The sequence below is a fragment of the Pollachius pollachius genome, assembly GCF_949987615.1.
Source record: "Pollachius pollachius genome assembly, chromosome: 7".
Taxonomy (NCBI): Eukaryota; Metazoa; Chordata; class Actinopteri; order Gadiformes; family Gadidae; genus Pollachius; species Pollachius pollachius.
In genome coordinates this window covers 10456032-10480140 of record NC_136940.1, presented here as the reverse complement: position 1 = coordinate 10480140, position 24109 = coordinate 10456032, and the positions used below count along the sequence as shown (strand labels likewise).

The window sequence follows — 24109 nt, the reverse complement described above, 5'->3', positions numbered from 1 at the left end:
GACCCAGACACTGAGAAGGATGTTACATATGAGTCATTGAAGAGAAGGTGCAAGACCGAATATGACACAGGTCTGCTACTTTTGCCTATTTCTGGAAAACAAGACCCAAACAAACTCATCTTTGACGGTGTCCGCAAGCCGGTCACCGCACAGCAATTGCTTGATTGTGGTGTGTTAGACAAGCCCACATTTAATCAGCTATTGACGAAGGAGAAAACTATTCCAGACATAACTAAAGACAAAAAGATCAGTCTAAAGGGTACCGGGGCTATTGCTGCTGTGATTGCTGGAGATCACGGCAAAATGTCATTTGCAGAAGCCAAGAAGCAAGGACTTATTCCAACCGATAGTGCTAATAAGCTATTGGAGGCGCAGGCTGCAACAGGCCACATCATTGATCCTGAAACAAATACAAAACTGACTGTAGAGGAAGCATGTGTCAAAGGGGTGGTGGCTAAGGAAGATAGAGAACGGTTGTTAGCGGCAGAATCTGCTGCAATTGGTTACACTGATCGGACAACCGCCAAGCCTCTTTCAGTGTTTGAAGCCCTGAATAAGGGAATTGTGGACAAGAAAACCGCCCTTACTCTGCTTCAGGTTCAAGAATCTGCAGGAGGCATTCTAGACCCAGTGAACAGTGTTTTCCTACCCAAAGATACCGCAATAAAAGGCAAACTTATTGATGAAGAGCTGAAACGCTGTCTAAAACAGCAGCCAGAGTGTTACATAGACCCAGACACTGAGAAGGACGTTACATATGAGTCATTGAAGAGAAGGTGCAAGACTGAATATGACACAGGTCTGCTACTTTTGCCTATTTCTGGAAAACAAGACCCAAACAAACTCATCTTTGACGGTGTCCGCAAGCCGGTCACCGCACAGCAATTGCTTGATTGTGGTGTGTTAGACAAGCCCACATTTAATCAGCTATTGACGAAGGAGAAAACTATTCCAGACATAACTAAAGACAAAAAGATCAGTCTAAAGGGTACCGGGGCTATTGCTGCTGTGATTGCTGGAGATCACGGCAAAATGTCATTTGCAGAAGCCAAGAAGCAAGGACTTATTCCAACCGATAGTGCTAATAAGCTATTGGAGGCGCAGGCTGCAACAGGCCACATCATTGATCCTGAAACAAATACAAAACTGACTGTAGAGGAAGCATGTGTCAAAGGGGTGGTGGCTAAGGAAGATAGAGAACGGTTGTTAGCGGCAGAATCTGCTGCAATTGGTTACACTGATCGGACAACCGCCAAGCCTCTTTCAGTGTTTGAAGCCCTGAATAAGGGAATTGTGGACAAGAAAACCGCCCTTACTCTGCTTCAGGTTCAAGAATCTGCAGGAGGCATTCTAGACCCAGTGAACAGTGTTTTCCTACCCAAAGATACCGCAATAAAAGGCAAACTTATTGATGAAGAGCTGAAACGCTGTCTAAAACAGCAGCCAGAGTGTTACATAGACCCAGACACTGAGAAGGATGTTACATATGAGTCATTGAAGAGAAGGTGCAAGACTGAATATGACACAGGTCTGCTACTTTTGCCTATTTCTGGAAAACAAGACCCAAACAAACTCATCTTTGACGGTGTCCGCAAGCCGGTCACCGCACAGCAATTGCTTGATTGTGGTGTGTTAGACAAGCCCACATTTAATCAGCTATTGACGAAGGAGAAAACTATTCCAGACATAACTAAAGACAAAAAGATCAGTCTAAAGGGTACCGGGGCTATTGCTGCTGTGATTGCTGGAGATCACGGCAAAATGTCATTTGCAGAAGCCAAGAAGCAAGGACTTATTTCAACCGATAGTGCTAATAAGCTTTTGGAGTCCCAGGCTGCCACAGGCCACATCATTGATCCGGAAACCAATAGGAAACTGACTGTAGAGGAAGCATGTGACCAAGGGTTGGTAGCTAAGGAAGATAAAGAACGGTTATTAGCGGCAGAATCTGCTGCAATTGGATACACAGATCGGACCACAGCCAAGCCCCTTTCAGTGTTTGAAGCCCTGAATAAGGGAATTGTGGATAAGAAAACCGCCCTTACTCTGCTTCAGGCTCAAGAATCTGTAGGAGGCATTCTAGACCCAGTGAACAGTGTTTTCCTACCCAAAGATACCGCAATAAAAGGCAAACTTATTGATGAAGAGCTGAAACGCTGTCTAAAACAGCAGCCAGAGTGTTACATAGACCCAGACACTGAGAAGGATGTTACATATGAGTCATTGAAGAGAAGGTGCAAGACTGAATATGACACAGGTCTGCTACTTTTGCCTATTTTTGGAAAGCAAGACCCAAACAAACTCATATTTGACGGTGTCCGCAAGCCGGTCACCGCACAGCAATTGCTTGATTGTGGTGTGTTAGACAAGCCCACATTTAATCAGCTATTGACGAAGGAAAAGACTATTCCAGACATATCCAAAGACAAAAAGATTAGTCTTAAGGGTACTGGGGCCATAGCTGCTGTGATAGCTGGAGATCACGGCAAAATTTCATTTGCAGAAGCCAAGAAGAAAGGACTTATTCCAACCGATAGTGCTAATAAGCTATTGGAGGCGCAGGCTGCAACAGGCCACATCATTGATCCTGAAACAAATACAAAACTGACTGTAGAGGAAGCATGTGTCAAAGGGGTGGTGGCTAAGGAAGATAGAGAACGGTTGTTAGCGGCAGAATCTGCTGCAATTGGTTACACTGATCGGAAAACCGCCAAGCGTCTTTCAGTGTTTGAAGCCCTGAATAAGGGAATTGTGGACAAGAAAACCGCCCTTACTCTGCTTCAGGCTCAAGAATCTGCAGGAGGCATTCTAGACCCAGTGAACAGTGTCTTCGTACCCAAAGATACCGCGATAAAAGGCAAACTTATTGATGAAGAGCTGAATCGCTGTCTAAAACAGCAGCCAGAGTGTTACATAGACCCAGACACTGAGAAGGATGTTACATATGAGTCATTGAAGAGAAGGTGCAAGACTGAATATGACACAGGTCTGCTGCTTCTGCCTATCTCTGAAACGCAAGACCCCAAGAAACTAATCTTTGATGGTATCCGCAAGCCAGTCACAGCGCAGCAATTGCTTGATTGCGGTGTATTAGACAAGCCAACTTTGAACCAACTTTTGAAAAAGGAGAAAAGTATTCCAGAGGTATCTACGGCAAAGAGAGTCATTCTCAAGGGTACTGGGGTCATAGCTGCTGTGATTGCTGGAGATCGAGGCAAAATGTCCATTGCAAAAGCCAAGAAACAAGGACTCATTCCAATTAATAGTGCTGACAAGCTTTTGGAGGCCCAGGCTGCCACGGGCCACATCATTGATCCTGAAACCAATAAGAAACTGACTGTAGTGGAAGCATGTGACAAAGGGATGGTGGCTAAGGAAGATAGAGAACGGTTGTTAGCTGCAGAATTCGCTGCCATTGGTTACACTGATCGAAGCACAGCCAAGCCTCTTTCCGTGTTTGAAGCCATGAAGAAGGGACTTGTGGACAAGAAAACTGCAATAACTCTGCTTCAGGCTCAAGAATCTGCAGGAGGCGTTCTTGACCCAGTGAATAGTATTTTCCTACCCAGAGATATTGCAGTAAAACGTAAACTCATTGATGAAGAGCTGAAACGCTCCCTGATCCAACAGCCCGAGTGTTACGTGGACCCAGACACTGAAAAGGGTGTAACCTATGAGTCATTGAAGAGAAGGTGCAAGACTGAACCGGAAACAGGTCTTCTGCTTCTGCCTATCTCCGAAACACAAGATCCCAAGAAACTAATCTTTGATGGTATCCGCAAGCCAACCACAGCACAGCAGTTGCTTGATTGTGAAGTATTGGACAAGCCAACATTTAACCAGCTTTTGACAAAGCAGAAAACTATGCAGGAGGTATCTACAGCTAAGAAAGTCAATCTTAAGGGTACTGGGGTCATAGCTGCTGTGATTGCTGGAGATCGAGGCAAAATGTCCATTGCAAAAGCCAAGAAACAAGGACTCATTCCAATTGATAGTGCTAACAAGCTTTTGGAGGCCCAGGCTGCCACGGGCCACATCATTGATCCTGAAACCAATAAGAAACTGACTGTAGAGGAAGCATGTGACAAAGGGGTGGTGGCTAAGGAAGATAGAGAACGGTTGTTAGCAGCAGAATTCGCTGCCATTGGTTACACTGATCGAAGCACAGTCAAGCCTCTTTCCGTGTTTGAAGCCATGAAGAAGGGACTTGTGGACAAAAAAACTGCACTTACTCTGCTTCAGGCTCAAGAATCTGCAGGAGGCGTTCTTGACCCAGTGAATAGTATTTTCCTACCCAGAGATATTGCAGTAAAACTTAAACTCATTGATGAAGAGATGAAACGCTCCCTAATCCAACAGCCCGAGTGTTACGTGGACCCAGACACTGAAAAGGGTTTAACCTATGAGTCATTGAAGAGAAGGTGCAAGACTGAACCGGAAACAGGTCTTCTGCTTCTGCCTATCTCCGAAACGCAAGATCCCAAGAAACTAATCTTTGATGGTATCCGCAAGCCAACCACAGCACAGCAGTTGCTTGATTGCGAAGTATTAGACAAGCCAACATTTAACCAGCTTTTGAAAAAGGAGAAAACTATGCAGGAGGTATCTACAGCTAAGAAAGTCAATCTTAAGGGTACTGGGGTCATAGCTGCTGTGATTGCTGGAGATCGAGGCAAAATGTCCATTGCAAAAGCCAAGAAACAAGGACTCATTCCAATTGATAGTGCTAACAAGCTTTTGGAGGCCCAGGCTGCCACGGGCCACATCATTGATCCTGAAACCAATAAGAAACTGACTGTAGAGGAAGCATGTGACAAAGGGGTGGTGGCTAAGGAAGATAGAGAACGGTTGTTAGCAGCAGAATTCGCTGCCATTGGTTACACTGATCGAAGCACAGCCAAGCCTCTTTCCGTGTTTGAAGCCATGAAGAAGGGACTTATGGACAAGACAACTGCACTAACTCTGCTTCAGGCTCAAGAATCTGCAGGAGGCGTTCTTGACCCAGTGAATAGTATTTTCCTACCCAGAGATATTGCAGTAAAACGTAAACTCATTGATGAAGAGCTGAAACGCTCCCTAATCCAACAGCCCGAGTGTTACGTGGACCCAGACACTGAAAAGGGTGTAACCTATGAGTCATTGAAGAGAAGGTGCAAGACTGAACCGGAAACAGGTCTTCTGCTTCTGCCTATCTCCGAAACGCAAGATCCCAAGAAACTAATCTTTGATGGTATCCGCAAGCCAACCACAGCACAGCAGTTGCTTGATTGCGAAGTATTAGACAAGCCAACATTTAACCAGCTTTTGAAAAAGGAGAAAACTATGCAGGAGGTATCTACAGCTAAGAAAGTCAATCTTAAGGGTACTGGGGTCATAGCTGCTGTGATTGCTGGAGATCGAGGCAAAATGTCCATTGCAAAAGCCAAGAAACAAGGACTCATTCCAATTGATAGTGCTAACAAGCTTTTGGAGGCCCAGGCTGCCACGGGCCACATCATTGATCCTGAAACCAATAAGAAACTGACTGTAGAGGAAGCATGTGACAAAGGGGTGGTGGCTAAGGAAGATAGAGAACGGTTGTTAGCAGCAGAATTCGCTGCCATTGGTTACACTGATCGAAGCACAGTCAAGCCTCTTTCCGTGTTTGAAGCCATGAAGAAGGGACTTGTGGACAAAAAAACTGCACTTACTCTGCTTCAGGCTCAAGAATCTGCAGGAGGCGTTCTTGACCCAGTGAATAGTATTTTCCTACCCAGAGATATTGCAGTAAAACGTAAACTCATTGATGAAGAGCTGAAACGCTCCCTAATCCAACAGCCCGAGTGTTACGTGGACCCAGACACTGAAAAGGGTGTAACCTATGAGTCATTGAAGAGAAGGTGCAAGACTGAACCGGAAACAGGTCTTCTGCTTCTGCCTATCTCCGAAACGCAAGATCCCAAGAAACTAATCTTTGATGGTATCCGCAAGCCAACCACAGCACAGCAGTTGCTTGATTGCGAAGTATTAGACAAGCCAACATTTAACCAGCTTTTGAAAAAGGAAAAAACTATGCAGGAGGTATCTACAGCTAAGAAAGTCAATCTTAAGGGTACTGGGGTCATAGCTGCTGTGATTGCTGGACATCGAGGCAAAATGTCCATTGCAAAAGCCAAGAAACAAGGACTCATTCCAATTGATAGTGCTAACAAGCTTTTGGAGGCCCAGGCTGCCACGGGCCACATCATTGATCCTGAAACCAATAAGAAACTGACTGTAGAGGAAGCATGTGACAAAGGGGTGGTGGCTAAGGAAGATAGAGAACGGTTGTTAGCAGCAGAATTCGCTGCCATTGGTTACACTGATCGAAGCACAGCCAAGCCTCTTTCCGTGTTTGAAGCCATGAAGAAGGGACTTGTGGACAAGAAAACTGCACTAACTCTGCTTCAGGCTCAAGAATCTGCAGGAGGCGTTCTTGACCCAGTGAATAGTATTTTCCTACCCAGAGATATTGCAGTAAAACGTAAACTCATTGATGAAGAGCTGAAACGCTCCCTAATCCAACAGCCCGAGTGTTACGTGGACCCAGACACTGAAAAGGATGTAACCTATGAGTCATTGAAGAGAAGGTGCAAGACTGAACCGGAAACAGGTCTTCTGCTTCTGCCTATCTCCGAAACGCAAGATCCCAAGAAACTAATCTTTGATGGTATCCGCAAGCCAACCACAGCACAGCAGTTGCTTGATTGCGAAGTATTAGACAAGCCAACATTTAACCAGCTTTTGAAAAAGGAGAAAACTATGCAGGAGGTATCTACAGCTAAGAAAGTCAATCTTAAGGGTACTGGGGTCATAGCTGCTGTGATTGCTGGACATCGAGGCAAAATGTCCATTGCAAAAGCCAAGAAACAAGGACTCATTCCAATTGATAGTGCTAACAAGCTTTTGGAGGCCCAGGCTGCCACGGGCCACATCATTGATCCTGAAACCAATAAGAAACTGACTGTAGAGGAAGCATGTGACAAAGGGGTGGTGGCTAAGGAAGATAGAGAACGGTTGTTAGCAGCAGAATTCGCTGCCATTGGTTACACTGATCGAAGCACAGTCAAGCCTCTTTCCGTGTTTGAAGCCATGAAGAAGGGACTTGTGGACAAAAAAACTGCACTAACTCTGCTTCAGGCTCAAGAATCTGCAGGAGGCGTTCTTGACCCAGTGAATAGCATTTTCCTACCCAGAGATATTGCAGTAAAACGTAAACTCATTGATGAAGAGCTGAAACGCTCCCTAATCCAACAGCCCGAGTGTTACGTGGACCCAGACACTGAAAAGGGTTTAAGCTATGAGTCATTGAAGAGAAGGTGCAAGACTGAACCGGAAACAGGTCTTCTGCTTCTGCCTATCTCCGAAACGCAAGATCCCAAGAAACTAATCTTTGATGGTATCCGCAAGCCAACCACAGCACAGCAGTTGCTTGATTGCGAAGTATTAGACAAGCCAACATTTAACCAGCTTTTGAAAAAGGAGAAAACTATGCAGGAGGTATCTACAGCTAAGAAAGTCAATCTTAAGGGTACTGGGGTCATAGCTGCTGTGATTGCTGGACATCGAGGCAAAATGTCCATTGCAAAAGCCAAGAAACAAGGACTCATTCCAATTGATAGTGCTAACAAGCTTTTGGAGGCCCAGGCTGCCACGGGCCACATCATTGATCCTGAAACCAATAAGAAACTGACTGTAGAGGAAGCATGTGACAAAGGGGTGGTGGCTAAGGAAGATAGAGAACGGTTGTTAGCAGCAGAATTCGCTGCCATTGGTTACACTGATCGAAGCACAGCCAAGCCTCTTTCCGTGTTTGAAGCCATGAAGAAGGGACTTGTGGACAAGAAAACTGCACTAACTCTGCTTCAGGCTCAAGAATCTGCAGGAGGCGTTCTTGACCCAGTGAATAGTATTTTCCTACCCAGAGATATTGCAGTAAAACGTAAACTCATCGATGAAGAGCTGAAACGCTCCCTAATCCAACAGCCCGAGTGTTACGTGGACCCAGACAATGAAAAGGGTGTAACCTATGAGTCATTGAAGAGAAGGTGCAAGACTGAACCGGAAACAGGTCTTCTGCTTCTGCCTATCTCCGAAACGAAAGATCCCAAGAAACTAATCTTTGATGGTATCCGCAAGCCAACCACAGCACAGCAGTTGCTTGATTGCGAAGTATTAGACAAGCCAACATTTAACCAGCTTTTGAAAAAGGAGAAAACTATGCAGGAGGTATCTACAGCTAAGAAAGTCAATCTTAAGGGTACTGGGGTCATAGCTGCTGTGATTGCTGGAGATCGAGGCAAAATGTCCATTGCAAAAGCCAAGAAACAAGGACTCATTCCAATTGATAGTGCTAACAAGCTTTTGGAGGCCCAGGCTGCCACGGGCCACATCATTGATCCTGAAACCAATAAGAAACTGACTGTAGAGGAAGCATGTGACAAAGGGGTGGTGGCTAAGGAAGATAGAGAACGGTTGTTAGCAGCAGAATTCGCTGCCATTGGTTACACTGATCGAAGCACAGTCAAGCCTCTTTCCGTGTTTGAAGCCATGAAGAAGGGACTTGTGGACAAAAAAACTGCACTAACTCTGCTTCAGGCTCAAGAATCTGCAGGAGGCGTTCTTGACCCAGTGAATAGCATTTTCCTACCCAGAGATATTGCAGTAAAACGTAAACTCATTGATGAAGAGCTGAAACGCTCCCTAATCCAACAGCCCGAGTGTTACTTGGACCCAGACACTGAAAAGGGTTTAAGCTATGAGTCATTGAAGAGAAGGTGCAAGACTGAACCGGAAACAGGTCTTCTGCTTCTGCCTATCTCCGAAACGCAAGATCCCAAGAAATTAATCTTTGATGGTATCCGCAAGCCAACCACAGCACAGCAGTTGCTTGATTGCGAAGTATTAGACAAGCCAACATTTAACCAGCTTTTGAAAAAGGAGAAAACTATGCAGGAGGTATCTACAGCTAAGAAAGTCAATCTTAAGGGTACTGGGGTCATAGCTGCTGTGATTGCTGGACATCGAGGCAAAATGTCCATTGCAAAAGCCAAGAAACAAGGACTCATTCCAATTGATAGTGCTAACAAGCTTTTGGAGGCCCAGGCTGCCACGGGCCACATCATTGATCCTGAAACCAATAAGAAACTGACTGTAGAGGAAGCATGTGACAAAGGGGTGGTGGCTAAGGAAGATAGAGAACGGTTGTTAGCAGCAGAATTCGCTGCCATTGGTTACACTGATCGAAGCACAGCCAAGCCTCTTTCCGTGTTTGAAGCCATGAAGAAGGGACTTGTGGACAAGAAAACTGCACTAACTCTGCTTCAGGCTCAAGAATCTGCAGGAGGCGTTCTTGACCCAGTGAATAGTATTTTCCTACCCAGAGATATTGCAGTAAAACGTAAACTCATCGATGAAGAGCTGAAACGCTCCCTAATCCAACAGCCCGAGTGTTACGTGGACCCAGACACTGAAAAGGGTGTAACCTATGAGTCATTGAAGAGAAGGTGCAAGACTGAACCGGAAACAGGTCTTCTGCTTCTGCCTATCTCCGAAACGCAAGATCCCAAGAAACTAATCTTTGATGGTATCCGCAAGCCAACCACAGCACAGCAGTTGCTTGATTGCGAAGTATTAGACAAGCCAACATTTAACCAGCTTTTGAAAAAGGAGAAAACTATGCAGGAGGTATCTACAGCTAAGAAAGTCAATCTTAAGGGTACTGGGGTCATAGCTGCTGTGATTGCTGGAGATCGAGGCAAAATGTCCATTGCAAAAGCCAAGAAACAAGGACTCATTCCAATTGATAGTGCTAACAAGCTTTTGGAGGCCCAGGCTGCCACGGGCCACATCATTGATCCTGAAACCAATAAGAAACTGACTGTAGAGGAAGCATGTGACAAAGGGGTGGTGGCTAAGGAAGATAGAGAACGGTTGTTAGCAGCAGAATTCGCTGCCATTGGTTACACTGATCGAAGCACAGTCAAGCCTCTTTCCGTGTTTGAAGCCATGAAGAAGGGACTTGTGGACAAAAAAACTGCACTAACTCTGCTTCAGGCTCAAGAATCTGCAGGAGGCGTTCTTGACCCAGTGAATAGCATTTTCCTACCCAGAGATATTGCAGTAAAACGTAAACTCATTGATGAAGAGCTGAAACGCTCCCTAATCCAACAGCCCGAGTGTTACGTGGACCCAGACACTGAAAAGGGTTTAAGCTATGAGTCATTGAAGAGAAGGTGCAAGACTGAACCGGAAACAGGTCTTCTGCTTCTGCCTATCTCCGAAACGCAAGATCCCAAGAAACTAATCTTTGATGGTATCCGCAAGCCAACCACAGCACAGCAGTTGCTTGATTGCGAAGTATTAGACAAGCCAACATTTAACCAGCTATTGAAAAAGGAGAAAACTATGCAGGAGGTATCTACAGCTAAGAAAGTCAATCTTAAGGGTACTGGGGTCATAGCTGCTGTGATTGCTGGAGATCGAGGCAAAATGTCCATTGCAAAAGCCAAGAAACAAGGACTCATTCCAATTGATAGTGCTAACAAGCTTTTGGAGGCCCAGGCTGCCACGGGCCACATCATTGATCCTGAAACCAATAAGAAACTGACCGTAGTGGAAGCATGTGACAAAGAGGTGGTGGCTAAGGAAGATAGAGAACGGTTGTTAGCAGCAGAATTCGCTGCCATTGGTTACACTGATCGAAGCACAGTCAAGCCTCTTTCCGTGTTTGAAGCCATGAAGAAGGGACTTGTGGACAAGAAAACTGCACTTACTCTGCTTCAGGCTCAAGAATCTGCAGGAGGCGTTCTTGACCCAGTGAATAGTATTTTCCTACCCAGAGATATTGCAGTAAAACGTAAACTCATTGATGAAGAGCTGAAACGCTCCCTAATCCAACAGCCTGAGTGTTACGTGGACCCAGACACTGAAAAGGGTGTAACCTATGAGTCATTGAAGAGAAGGTGCAAGACTGAACCGGAAACAGGTCTTCTGCTTCTGCCTATCTCCGAAACGCAAGATCCCAAGAAACTCATCTTTGATGGTTTCCGCAAGCCAGTCACAGCACAGCAGTTGCTTGATTGCGAAGTATTAGACAAGCCAACATTTAATCAGCTTTTGAAAAAGGAGAAAACTATGCAGGAGGTATCTACAGCTAAGAAAGTCAATCTTAAGGGTACTGGGGTCATAGCTGCTGTGATTGCTGGAGATCGAGGCAAAATGTCCATTGCAAAAGCCAAGAAACAAGGACTCATTCCAATTGATAGTGCTAACAAGCTTTTGGAGGCCCAGGCTGCCACGGGCCACATCATTGATCCTGAAACCAATAAGAAACTGACTGTAGAGGAAGCATGTGACAAAGGGGTGGTGGCTAAGGAAGATAGAGAACGGTTGTTAGCAGCAGAATTCGCTGCCATTGGTTACACTGATCGAAGCACAGCCAAGCCTCTTTCCGTGTTTGAAGCAATGAAGAAGGGACTTGTGGACAAGAAAACTGCACTTACTCTGCTTCAGGCTCAAGAATCTGCAGGAGGCGTTCTTGACCCAGTGAATAGTATTTTCCTACCCAGAGATATTGCAGTAAAACGTAAACTCATTGATGAAGAGCTGAAACGCTCCCTAATCCAACAGCCCGAGTGTTATGTGGACCCAGACACTGAAAAGGGTGTAACCTATGAGTCATTGAAGAGAAGGTGCAAGACTGAACCAGAAACAGGTCTTCTTCTTCTGCCTATCTTTGTAAAGAAAGACCCAACCAAACTCATTTTTGAGGGTGTCCGCCAGCTAGCCACAGCCCAGCAGTTGCTAGATTGTGATGCACTTGACAAATCCAGTTCCACCCAGCAATTGACTGGGAAGATATCGGGACTGGAAGTATCTACAAACAAAAAGTATACTTTTAAGGGGACTGAACCCATAGCTGAAGCTATTGCTGGAAATCAAGGCCAAATGTCCTTTGTAGAAGCCAAAAAGAAGGTTCTCCTTCTGGAGGATTGTGCAAATGTTCGACTGGAGGCCCAGGCTGGTACAGGTGACATTATTGATCCTAGAACCAATCAGAAGCTGACTGTACAGGAAGAATGTGACAAAGGGGAGGTTGCTAGTGAAGCTAGAGACAGGTTGTTAGCAGCAGAATCTGCTGCGATTGGCTACATTCAGCGGAGCACTGCTAAGCCTATATCGGTGTTTGAAGCGACGAAAAAGGGAATTGTGGTCCGAAAGCAGACCGAAAAGACCACAATTGAACGGCTGGAGACAGAGGAGAAAACTGTTACATTGGTGTCTACAACCAAAACAGTCAATCTTAAGGGCAATGAGGTCATAGCTACTGTGATAGGTGGAAATCATGGCAAAATGTCATTTTCAGATACCAAGAAACAACATCCTGAGGATAACATGGACACAGAAACGGAGAAGAGTGCTATCAACGAGTCTTCGAAAACACGGTCCAAAACTGAATCTCACTCAACCCTATTACAGCTTCCTATTTCCAAACAGCAAGACTCAACCAAACTTATCTTTGATGGCATTCGTAAGACTGTCACAGCCCAGCAGTTACTGGATTGTGGTGTTCTGGACAAGAAGACATTTACCCTACTGTTGGAAGGAAAGAAAACTGTTTCTGATGTCTCTGTGGACAAAAAATTGCATCTGAAGGGAACAGGATCTATCGGGGGAATAGCTGCTGGACCTCTTGGAAAAATGTCCTTTACAGAGGCTCGGAATAGGGAAATAATTTCTGCAGACAGTGCTATCTTTTTACTGGAAGCTCAAGCTGCCACAGGCTACATTATTGACCCCAGAACAGATCAAAAGCTAACTGTAGAGGAGGCTTATTCTAAAGGAGTCATAGACCCTCATGATAGATCAAGACTGTCAGCAGTTGAAGCAGCTGCTCTTGGGTATCAGGACCCAAATACATCTAAGCTTCTGACAGCAAGCCAGGCCATGAGAAAGGGATTTATTGACAAAGACACAGCTCTGCGAATTCTACAGGCTCAGGAGTCTGTTGGAGGTATCCTAGACCCTTTCTTAGGTGTGCTCCTACCCAGGGACATAGCTATGGATCTGAATATTATAGATAAGGAATTGTACAATGACCTTAACTCAATCCCAGATTGCTTTCTTGACCCAAACACACAACATAGAACTAACTATGTTTCACTTAAGAGAAAATGCAAGCTCAATCCCACTACAGGCCTCTTGCTTCTCCCTGCCCCACAAAACCCATTGACAGTCCAAGGTCTTAGGGGTAAAGTGTCCTTATCAGACCTGGTAGATGCTAACCTTCTGGAATATTCAGATGTTGAAAATCTAAGGGAGGGTAAATTGACCATCCAGGATATTGAGCAACGCCTGCAATCTTCTTTAAGGGGGTCAACCTGTATTGCAGGGGTCTATGATGAGACGAGCAATAGGATTATGCCTATATATGAGGCCATGAAAGAAGGACTGTTAGCTCCTGGCACCACACTAGAGCTCCTAGAGGCACAAGCTGCCTCAGGCTTTGTGGTGGACCCTGTTAAAAATATTAACCTCACTGTCACAGAGGCCCTCAATAGAGGACTGGTAGGGCGAGAGTTTAAGGACAAGCTATTATCAGCCGAGAGGGCTGTGACTGGCTATAAACTGCCCGACTCTGACAAAATAATGTCCGTCTTTGAGACCATGGAAAGAGGTCTAATGGAGAGAGGTCTTGGTATACGCTTGCTTGAGGCTCAGATTGCCAGTGGGGGAATAATTGATCCCATACACAGCCATCGTATTGACGTGAAGGTAGCCTACAAGAGAGGCTACTTTAATGCAGAGACTAACCAGATTCTAACTGATGAAGGGGATGACACTAAAGGCTATTGTGATCCTAACACAGATGAAAAACATACTTACATGGAGCTCAAGCAACGCTGCATAGTTGATGAGAACACAGGCCTTATCTTGTTGCCTATCCTGGACAACAACGACCAACAGCATTCCACTCAGCGAAACACTGTGAGAAAGAGAAGGGTGATCATTGTTGATCCAGATACTAACAGAGAGATGACAGTACGGGAAGCACTTGACACAGGTCTAATAGACTTTAATACCTACATTGAGTTATCCATGCAGGAGTGTGAATGGGAGGAGATCACCACCACTTCACCAGATGGGTCTTCCCGGATGTTGATTGTTGACAAGAAAACTGGAAAAGAGTATAACATCAGTGAGCTACTTGAACAAGGTGTAATTGATCAATCAATATATGAGCAGTACACATCCCAAAGCATTTCTCTCAATGAGTTTGCATTCATCATCGCCGGAAAGAGACAAAGATTTTCAAAATTATCATTATCTTCGTCATCCTCATCATCATCACTTCTAAATCAAGGCAACCCGGGAGACACAGTCACATCTGCTAAATGTTCTTTAATTTCAACAAGGCCCTTGTCACAAAATTTTGGAAAATGTACCACAACAAGAACTACAACAGTTTCAGGATCCAGTAGTATTGTCAGCAGAGAGGCCTCAACCTCAGCAGAGACCCTGAAGCACCTATCCAGTGTTTCTGTCATTGTAAACTCCACTGATGAAACTATTGGTGAACAGGAACCTGTAGGAGCAATCTTTGATGCAGACAATCTAGAGAAGATACCAATTTTGGAGGCTCGGAATCGTGGCATTGTGGATTCCATCACTGCGCAAAGAATGCTTGAGGCCCAGGCATGTACTGGAGGCATTGTCGACCCCAATAATGGTCAGAGGCATGGAATCAAGGAAGCCTGTATTCTGGGCCTGATAGATGACAAATTGGCTCCCCTACTTAAGTCAGCCCAAAAAGCATATGTTGGATTTGAAAATGTAAGGGTTAAAAGTAAGTTGTCTGCTGCAGAGGCCATGAAAGAAAAGTGGCTGCCATATGAGGCAGGCCAGAGGTTTATGGAATACCAATTTGTGACAGGGGGACTCTTTGACCCAGAACTAGGTTGTAGGAGAACTATAGAAGATGCCCTGAACATTGGTTGGTTAGATGAAAGCACAGCCCGAAAGCTTCAAGACTCAAGACGCCATTCAAAGAACCTAACATGCCCCAAGACCAAATTGAAGATCTCCTACAAGGAGGCACTGGATAATTGCTTATTGGAGGAGACAACTGGGGTCCGGATGTTGCAGGCATCTAGCATATCCTCTAGAGGTATCAGCAGTCCCTATAGTATCTCTTCTGCCCCGGGATCAAGGACATGCTCTAGGAGTAGCTCACGAGTGGCTTCCCGTAGGAGCAGTGTAGACCTAGGCCCTCCCACCTAGTAGCACTAGTAGCACCAGCTACAGCCTGTCCTCTTTCTCTTCCAGTTCTGCTCTATAGGGTTAGGGTTTGAATGAAATACCATTCTGTTTCTATACAATTATACTTCTTAACCTGGTCTCATCAATACATATATATGATACATGCATACATTCACATTATGAGTCCTTTGTAACCTAGAAATATTAAAATAATTGTATTAGTCTAAGAATACAGGTTGTATTAGTCAAAAGGTAAGAAAGTTCAAATTAAGTGTGTGCTTAATAATAGTTTCTATTAAACTGAGTTTAGTAACATCTTATTGTTTGTATATCAATTATTTTCAGGGGTATTTCTCACATGCTTCATGTTTTCCTTTCAATGTTTGGGAATTGGTTATGATGGGTAACATATTTTTGTGCAAATCTGAAATTAGCAGATTTTCGTCTTAATTAAAGGATTTGTAGTGTGCTTCTGATATTGTTGTTTAGTGTAGATCTATTTTTTAACTCTTTTAGTTTATTGCTTCTGATTTTGTTACTGTGTTCTATTACAAAATAAAGATCTGTCTCTTTGAATATTGGCTTAATTTTGTATTATAAGTTACGTATTTTTATAATATGTATATTTTTAATAATTTGATCTAATCGTTCAAATGATTGCTTATCTTTAAATGACCGATAAAAAATACTATGGGCGGGGGAGTCTTGCACAATTTGGCAGGCCAATACAATGACTTGCAATTATATAAGTGTCAATAAAATGTATTTTTTCAAGATCTGAAAGCAAAATATTAGTTGGGTTAGATAAGTAAGGTAAGGTTAATAGGTTAGGTTAGAAATTGTTAAATTTAATCTTAGGGTAAATTAAGGTTTGAGATGGTTAGGTTAGGTATTAGGTAAGAGGTGGTTAAGGTAATTCGGTTGCTACGTGTTGGATTAAATCACGTTTACATTAATCATTGTTCAGTTACTTATGAGAATCCTTCGCCATCATAGGAACAATAAACTCACGTCCTGAGGGCAGTGTCACGAAGATGTTCCTCAACAAACGTTGTGAAATAGTGATAAGCTAGGAAGATCGCAACACAAAGATCAAGAAAACACCATGATATGACAGTAAATTGTAAATGAAAGAATTGCATACCGTACAGCAGTGGTTTTCAAACTGTGAGGCGCGCCTCCCCTGGGGGGCGCCAGAGTTCCTCAGGGGGGGCGCGTCGTGAGAAAAACTAAACCAGAAAAAGTAACAGAAAAAAACGCGAAGACGCAAAGTCAAACGCAAACTCATTGCTCCCTCTAAAGTAGCGGTGAGCTTAAAAAGGAGGCTAAACTGGCAGTTTACTGATTAAGCTGTTCAAATGTATTCGAACAGTGTATATGCAGCTGAAATTTGTTCTCTGAGGGGGGGGCTCCCTCTCTCATACTTTGAAAACCCCTGCCGTACAGTACTGACCCACATTCCAGTCCAGTAGATGGCGGTAGTGCACCTTAAAAGTGGTGTGGACACCGCCAATGATCATTAAGAAGAAGACCTTTCCCTTGGCAGTCTTTAATAAGAAAAAACAGTGGAGTCTATCTACGCCATAGTTTGTTTGGGTCGTGTGGGACGTCAACGATCTGGATGTATAATTACGTGGTTTCCTATTTCTTGTTACATTTAATATAGTCGGAGGTTTTCTACATTGCTATGCGTTGAATTGGAGTTTAGCAGTGATACATGCAGTATCATGTTATGCTGTCGGCTTGTTGAATGAGCTCTTTGCAGCCTAAAAGCACTTGCAGGCCGGCTGACCGAAGCCAAAGAAAACAACACCCAACTGGAAAGATTGTATAACAAACCACAATAAAAGGTAAGCCCATTTTATAGGACGTACTATATTGTGATTATCAGTAGGCTGCAATGGGATTTCGATTGCTTTGTAAAAACCTAAGCCCTGACTTTGAAACATGACTGCTGTCCACTACAGTCCTGTGGCAGGACTAAATTAATCTCTATGCAAGTCGTACAGCTTAATGAAATCAAAGAGAAAAGTAATTATAACTAGAAAATGCATTTCCTGAGTGCTGTAGTACAAAGTTAGGCTGAAAATATTTTTTAATAAAGCCACATAGATAAAAACATAAAGAAACGTTAAATGGCTTAAATCAAGTGAGGAATTTGAACACAAGTCTAAATGGAGTAAACAATGTCAACATGCACACCATTTAAGAAAATGTAAATGGTTGGAAACAAATACAGCTGAATGAAAAGCGCAAAGCATTGCTAAAAATGCAGAAATGTAAAATGAATTGAACTGAAGAATCTGAAAGGTCAAATGTATTGCACTGCTTGTGTGTGTGTGTGTGTGTGTGTGTGTGTGTGTGTCAGGCTACGGTCTGAACAGAAGACGCAAAAGTGGCGTTTTATTCCGCGTTTAGACGAGCGTTTTCGGGAGGAAATCTGCATGCATACGGTGACGCAAAAGTGTGTGGATTTCCATTGGGTATGCATGTCAGGCGGCAAGGTGGTGCTGTGATACACCATCACACAACACCACCATGTCTGAGCGCACGTGAAGAATCTTCCTTCTTTTCTTATCTGCGCCGCGAAAACCAAAACATAATTACAGATCCTTCTCTGTTCAGTAATACTATCTGTACATATCCTGTACATTTCGTGTAAAGACTCCTGTAAGTTTATTAGAGCTGCCAGAGCAGCTTGACGGTCCGACGCATGGAAATAATATAACATGTTTGTTTATTTCCCTGTACTGGCGCTGTATGTGACGTAAACGCGTACGCGACGTGAGCAGATCTGAGCAGAGTTTTGCGTCTTGGCAGTGTAGACGGAAACGCTACGGCGGAGCGTATTCAAGTTTTCCACTCTGGAGGGTGGTTTCAGATTTTTGCTTTTTTAAGCCCCAAAAACGCCGTCACCGGCTAAACGAAAGGCACTTCCGATAAAATATTTTGTCGTTTTTACCCGCAAGTGTCCTCGTGTAAACGTCTAAGAGAATAGCGAGCCGGTGCGTGATTAATATTATAACAAAAGCATTATAACAAAAACATAAATAAAACATAAAATCTCCCCCGACCGGTGGGTCTTTCTTTTCTTGATAGTAACGTTAATTCTAAACAGCGTTTTACACAGTAGCCTATAATAGGAAATGCTAAAAGGTAAATCAGCGTAATTTAACATTGACTGTAGCTTTTTATGGGTAAAGAAGCAACGGTGAAGGACCGTACTAAGCGCCCTTTCATTGTATGGGTCTGTAAAATCCTAATCAAATCAAAACAAATGTATTTATTAAGCACCTTAAATAAAAAGGTAATTGGGGGGGAGATCTTATGTTTTATTTATGTTTTTGTCATGCCTGTCTAAGCTTCAAACTCGTGCATATTGCAAAAAATATGCAACAGCGCCCCCTGGGGTCACACTTTTCGGTGGGTCGCAGAATTCGGTGTAACACCGGTCTTGTCCAGAAACGCCGCTCCAAGTCTTTCGCGTTTTTTACCATCACTTAAGAACATCAAGTACAGCGCTCGCCTCCGGCGTTGGAGCAACGAATATGTCTGAGCCAATATGTCGAATTGTATCTGGAGATAAATTAGTACATTGTACAGAGAGATCATCATTTGCATTTCACCTGCCATTTTTTTGATGAGCGCTCGGTCTCGAGCGCAAGCTTGTGGCAGTGTCATGGCAAACCGAACGTCATCGTTTCTGAAAGCCTCCGTCTACCCTGTCCACACTACAACGCGAAGCGTTTTCACATTCATCCACCTCAGCGATCGTTTTCGAAAAGTATCGTTTTTAGTGTTGGAATTCTCCGTTTTAGCGTGGACGGAAGGGCTGAACAGATAAATATTTATGCGTTTGTAGATTTACCCGGATAAGTGTGGACGGGGCCTAAAAGAGGCCAAATAGAGCGGGAAAACCTGCCCAATCGGTCAACACTGCCTGAACTTCCTCCAAAATTAGCCCAATCCAACGGGGAAATCCGCCTAATCTGGCAACACTGCTGAACGTCCTAACGCTCCAGCGTCAACGTAAATCAATGAGACCAACTGAAAACGAAGCCGGTATGAAACTAAAACTGTGATTCTGAATAAAGTATGAATGATATCGAAATTCCGTTGGGATATTATTGAAGATACAAGTGTGTAGATTTGTTAAATGGTTTGGACGAAGGTAAACGGTTGAAAAATGATTGAGTTACGATTCCTTTCCTTGACAGGGAAGGAATGATTTTCATAGTGACATCACAAGTGGGCGTGTCCACCCAGATATTTGAAGGATAGATGAGCAACGTTTGCTACAGTCCACTGGGTAGGCTGGTAGACTGATCTATCCAGCGTAGATCTAGGTGGACACACCCACTTGTGATGTCACTATGAAAATCCTTCCTTCCCTGTGCCAAACGGCTTGTACCAGCTAATCACACCCACACCTGGTGGAGCCCTTTTAAGAAGTAGGAGTGTCAGAATGGGCAGACGTCTTCAATGAAAACCGCTCAGCTCAGATCGGCTCGGGGGCCTGCGCTTAAATGATATTGGAATTCCGTTTAGATATTATTGAAGATACAAGTGTGTAGATTTGTTTGAGCGAAGATAAATGGTTTAAAATTGATTGGGAGTCACATATAGAATATCTTAAAGTATAAAATATTTTAAAAATCGGAAAATAAGCGCGTGATTCCAAGTTATTCCAAACATTTAAAATTTTTAAAAAAGTCTCTAGGTGAAAAATTGAGGAAGGAGATAGGTCCCAAAGTTTGTAGAGAATAAGAAAGAAAGAATAAAACTTATGAAGAACAATAATTGAGCGCTGCATGCAGCACTCACCTAATTAAACCTAAGAAGAAGATAAACAGTTGAGCGCTGCATGCAGCACTCACCTAATCAGCTATCTAATTCTATCTAACCCTGTAATGTTTTATTTATGAAACGCAGAGATGCTTCTGTGCTATAATGCCCTCTTGACCAGGTCACCCTGGCAAGAGATGTCAAATCTCAATGTGTTCTACCTAGTTCAATAAAAAAAGGGGGCGGCAGTCATGAACTGTGACATTATTAAACTGTTAGCCTTATAAATCTAGGCACTGTACTATGATAATACGAAACGTTTTGGTATTGTCATTCATTGTCCAGATATGGCTGACGACCCCCAGAGAAATTTTCGCTCTGCGTATTACGAAAAGGTGGGGTTTCGAGGAGTGGAAGAAAAGAAATCTTTGGAGATTCTGCTGAAAGACAACCCTTTAGGTATACATCAGATCTTTACCACAAACATTCTGAATGCAATATCTCCTGAAGCAGGCTTTTATCATACAGTGAAATTGATTTGTGCTAACTGTTTTATAGCGTTCTTAATCGTCAAACTTTCTATGTAACCATTTTGTTTAATAGTATACTTCTTCTTGACAGATGTTGAGAAACTGAGCACTTTCAGCCAAAGGTTTCCCCTCCCATCAATGTACAGGATCCATGTGTGGAAAGTTTTGCTGGGTAATAAATGAACACTCATTGTCTGTCACAGACACTCCTGTGCACTCACAGAAATACACACTCATTGTCTGTCAACGAGACTGTTCACTCATGCAAAGTACATGCATCGTTAAACCATGTAACACCAGTGTGTACAATGCACAATGTGTGCATCATTACGTCCTCCTAGCTAACCCTAGCTAACTGAATATTTTAGTGCTGACAACCTAGTAGGATTAATTGCATTTGAATATGTTTAATCTGTAGGTATCCTGCCACCGCACAGTGACTCGCATGCTCTGGTGGGAGGATACAGAAGGGAGCAGTATGAGAACATTCTCGAGGCCTTGGAGGCAATGAGGTTCATCAATTCATCCACTCCGAACACAGAGGTCTACCTGCGCATGTTTCAGCTGGAGGGCCAAATTCTGCCACGACGGTCCGAGATCCCTCCAATGGTAGGATAATAGGGAATCGAACGCACTGTTCCGATTAATATCGTATATCAAGGCATATGATAATATGATCAAAATCATCTACATTGCATTAAAAGATCAGTATATGCTCCCTGCCATCCATGGTTGATTAATTGGTGGAAAGTATGATGCAAATTTAAATTGTTATGGTCTTTTTTAGACCAGTTACTGGATTTTTTTTGCAATGTCAAGAGCATTGAGGCCAGAGACCGAATTGAACATGAACTTATTATTTCCGTGACACACTTAAATTGCTCCCAACCCCTTGGATGTCAAATATTATAAAGCTGCAGCCATGGGAACATATGCAGTATTCTAAAAAATATAGTTGAAGATTATTTGAAATATTAATTCACCTGTGTATTTATATCTAAGTCTTTTTAAAAAGCATAATAGTTTACCAAAAGGTTCCATGTGTATTGTAAGCACGCACATTCTTGTTGAATTAACCCTGAAAACATATAAAATATGTCAATATAGCCTATACATTGATAAACAACTTTTAGAAGAGCCCAAGTAGTGCAGAAAGACACTTAAAACATTGTAGAATTCAACCTATCAAAACATCAACCATCCTACAGGTCAGGCAATTAGACACAAATCTCAAAACAAATAATTGTACTACATGCCTTCTAATAACATACTTTGTGATATTTGAACAAATCTGTTTCAGGAGGAGGAAGATGAGGACTTCCTGTCTATTAGCAGAGCCATGGAGGAGATTGTTGTCAATCCTATGGATTGCTATTGGCTAATAAAGTGTTTTCACAATCAGTTCAACACCAAATTTGGAGATTCGTTACCCCATCTTGTAAGTTCTAAATGCCGCTCTATGTAAGACTGCCAAGTCATGTTGGATATTGTCTGGCTCATACCGTTAAGTGTATTTCCGAAAAGTACATTGACTTCATTAAAGATATGAAGAAATAGGTAAATCGGCTGCTTTAAAAGTGACTGCAGTGTTATGATGACCACAGCTGTCTTGCTAGCATAACTGCCTTACTTCTCATGCATGAGTTCTGCTGTACAGCCCAAGAGTCTGCAGCACTACCTGAACCAGGAGGAACCCCGGCTCCTGAACCATCTGAAAATCACAGGCGCCTTGGCCCAGCTGCCCTATAACCCCTGGTTCAACCGCTGCTTTGCTGGCACCTTGCCAGAGTCTAGCCTGCAAAGGTATGTTTGCCGTTGGGCACTAATTCAATATCGTCATGTGTTTGAAGGGTATTCTTTAGGGCTGGGTATTGCTAGTAGCTCACAATTCAATTTGATTCTTTAGGTCTTGAATCGATTTGATTTCATATTGATCCAATTGCTTCGATATCGATTCAATAATACGTGCAGATGACAAAAATACCAAAATAATATTTAGAATTAACCATTTCAAAATGAATTAACCATTTCATTGTGCTTTAACTAGCAAAAAGGGAATACACCATTGTATAGTATTGTTCCTGAGCTAAACCTGCAGCATAAAAGTAATAATCATAACATGGACAAATGTAAAAGGGCATGTACATTAAGGCATACTCTCTTCTAGAATACAATGACTGAGTATGCTTCTTTTTTTTTTTATGGAAATAATCGATTTAAAAAAAAATCTGAATTGAGAACAAATAAATTGCAGTGCATTGATGAATCGATATTTTTACCCAGCCCTAGTATTCTTTGTCAGGAAATTAACATATCAACTTATCAGGAAAGCTTGTTATACAGTCTAAAGGAATTACAATGAGAATATATTCCCTTACAATCCCCAATGAAATATTTATATTGACCCTCAATGTTTAGAATTGTATTTGGAGGTCATAAGCATATCCTGAAAATTAGAGATATTGTGTAGAATCTCCAATTAAAAATAGTAATTTTACTGTATTGCCAAGCCCAAGTCTGCATTATGTATTTACATTTGTTTGTCGTTGTTTTAACTAAGAGTATGGGACAAAGTGATCAGTGGCTCGTGTAAGATCCTGGTGTTTGTTGGACTTGAGATTCTGCTCAGCTACAAGATCATTCTCATGGGCATGAACCGGCCGGAGGTTATGGTGAAATTTCTGTGCAATGTGAGTTTACCAGCGTAGAATTACTAGCACTTAAAAAAATATTATTTTGGCCTTGACATGACACGCAAGTGTACACACAATCTCACGTGAGCTGCAACTTTTTTTTAATTCCAGATACCCCAAGAGAACACAGATGCCATCGTGACCAAAGCCATAGACCTGTGGCACAAGTACTGTGGCACGCCGATGCATTCTGTATAACCGTGTGGACCTATAGGTGCCAAAGGACTGTAAGCACAGCATTACGAGACCCACCATCAGCTTTAAAGAGAAAGAGATGGCATGACTAAAAACTCATCATCAGTAGACTTGCCCCTTGACTCGTTAGTTAATTTGCGGAGGTCTTTAAGACAAAAACAATATGTTGGAAAATACCATAAGGATGCAGACATGGATTCAGTGTTAGTTTTTTCCTTAGTTTTTATGTTTCATTCTTTAAGAAACTGCATACATTATAGAAGACTCACAATAAATTAACATTCACATGCAGTTTTTCCCACTATACAAAAAAGTTCTTTTTTTTTGAGATCACTGGTTGCTTTATGTACATATGTTAAAATTCTGACAATTATAACATTTGTCAAAACATTTAAAAAGTAGTACAAGGTACAGTAAGATCACCGACCCTTCTAAACAAAAGCACACACCCATTCGTACACATTCATGAGACCGGGTAACCGTCAATTGAGCTGTAAGTGTACTGTAAACAACATTTGAATAAAGGGTGGCAGGTTTTTCTGTATTCATTAGTGCCAGGGTTGCATTACAATTGCATTTGATATCGTCCAGAAACCAGGCATCGTATCAGAGATTATGCAATGACCA

The 24109-nt window shown here is 42.9% G+C and overlaps 2 protein-coding genes across 3 annotated transcripts; both read left to right on the top strand.

Moving 5' to 3' along the window:
- The first annotated feature begins 921 nt into the window (after positions 1-921).
- LOC307078360 (uncharacterized protein) lies at positions 922-15743 on the top strand. Its single transcript, XM_079740114.1, has one exon. It carries the CDS (start codon positions 1033-1035, stop codon positions 15298-15300), a length of 14268 nt encoding a protein of 4755 aa, XP_079596240.1. The 5' UTR covers positions 922-1032; the 3' UTR covers positions 15301-15743.
- Positions 15744-16850: 1107 nt separating this feature from the next.
- tbc1d7 (TBC1 domain family, member 7) lies at positions 16851-24018 on the top strand. Of its 2 annotated transcripts, XM_079739463.1 has the most exons (8): positions 16851-17129; positions 20410-20523; positions 20686-20766; positions 21013-21203; positions 21895-22032; positions 22252-22397; positions 23155-23284; positions 23399-24018. In XM_079739463.1, exons 2-8 carry the CDS (start codon positions 20412-20414, stop codon positions 23483-23485), a joined length of 885 nt encoding a protein of 294 aa, XP_079595589.1. In that variant the 5' UTR covers positions 16851-17129; positions 20410-20411; the 3' UTR covers positions 23486-24018. The 2 variants fall into 2 exon arrangements, with proteins under 2 accessions (XP_079595589.1, XP_079595590.1); XM_079739464.1 differs by lacking the exon at positions 20410-20523.
- The last annotated feature ends 91 nt before the right edge of the window (positions 24019-24109 follow it).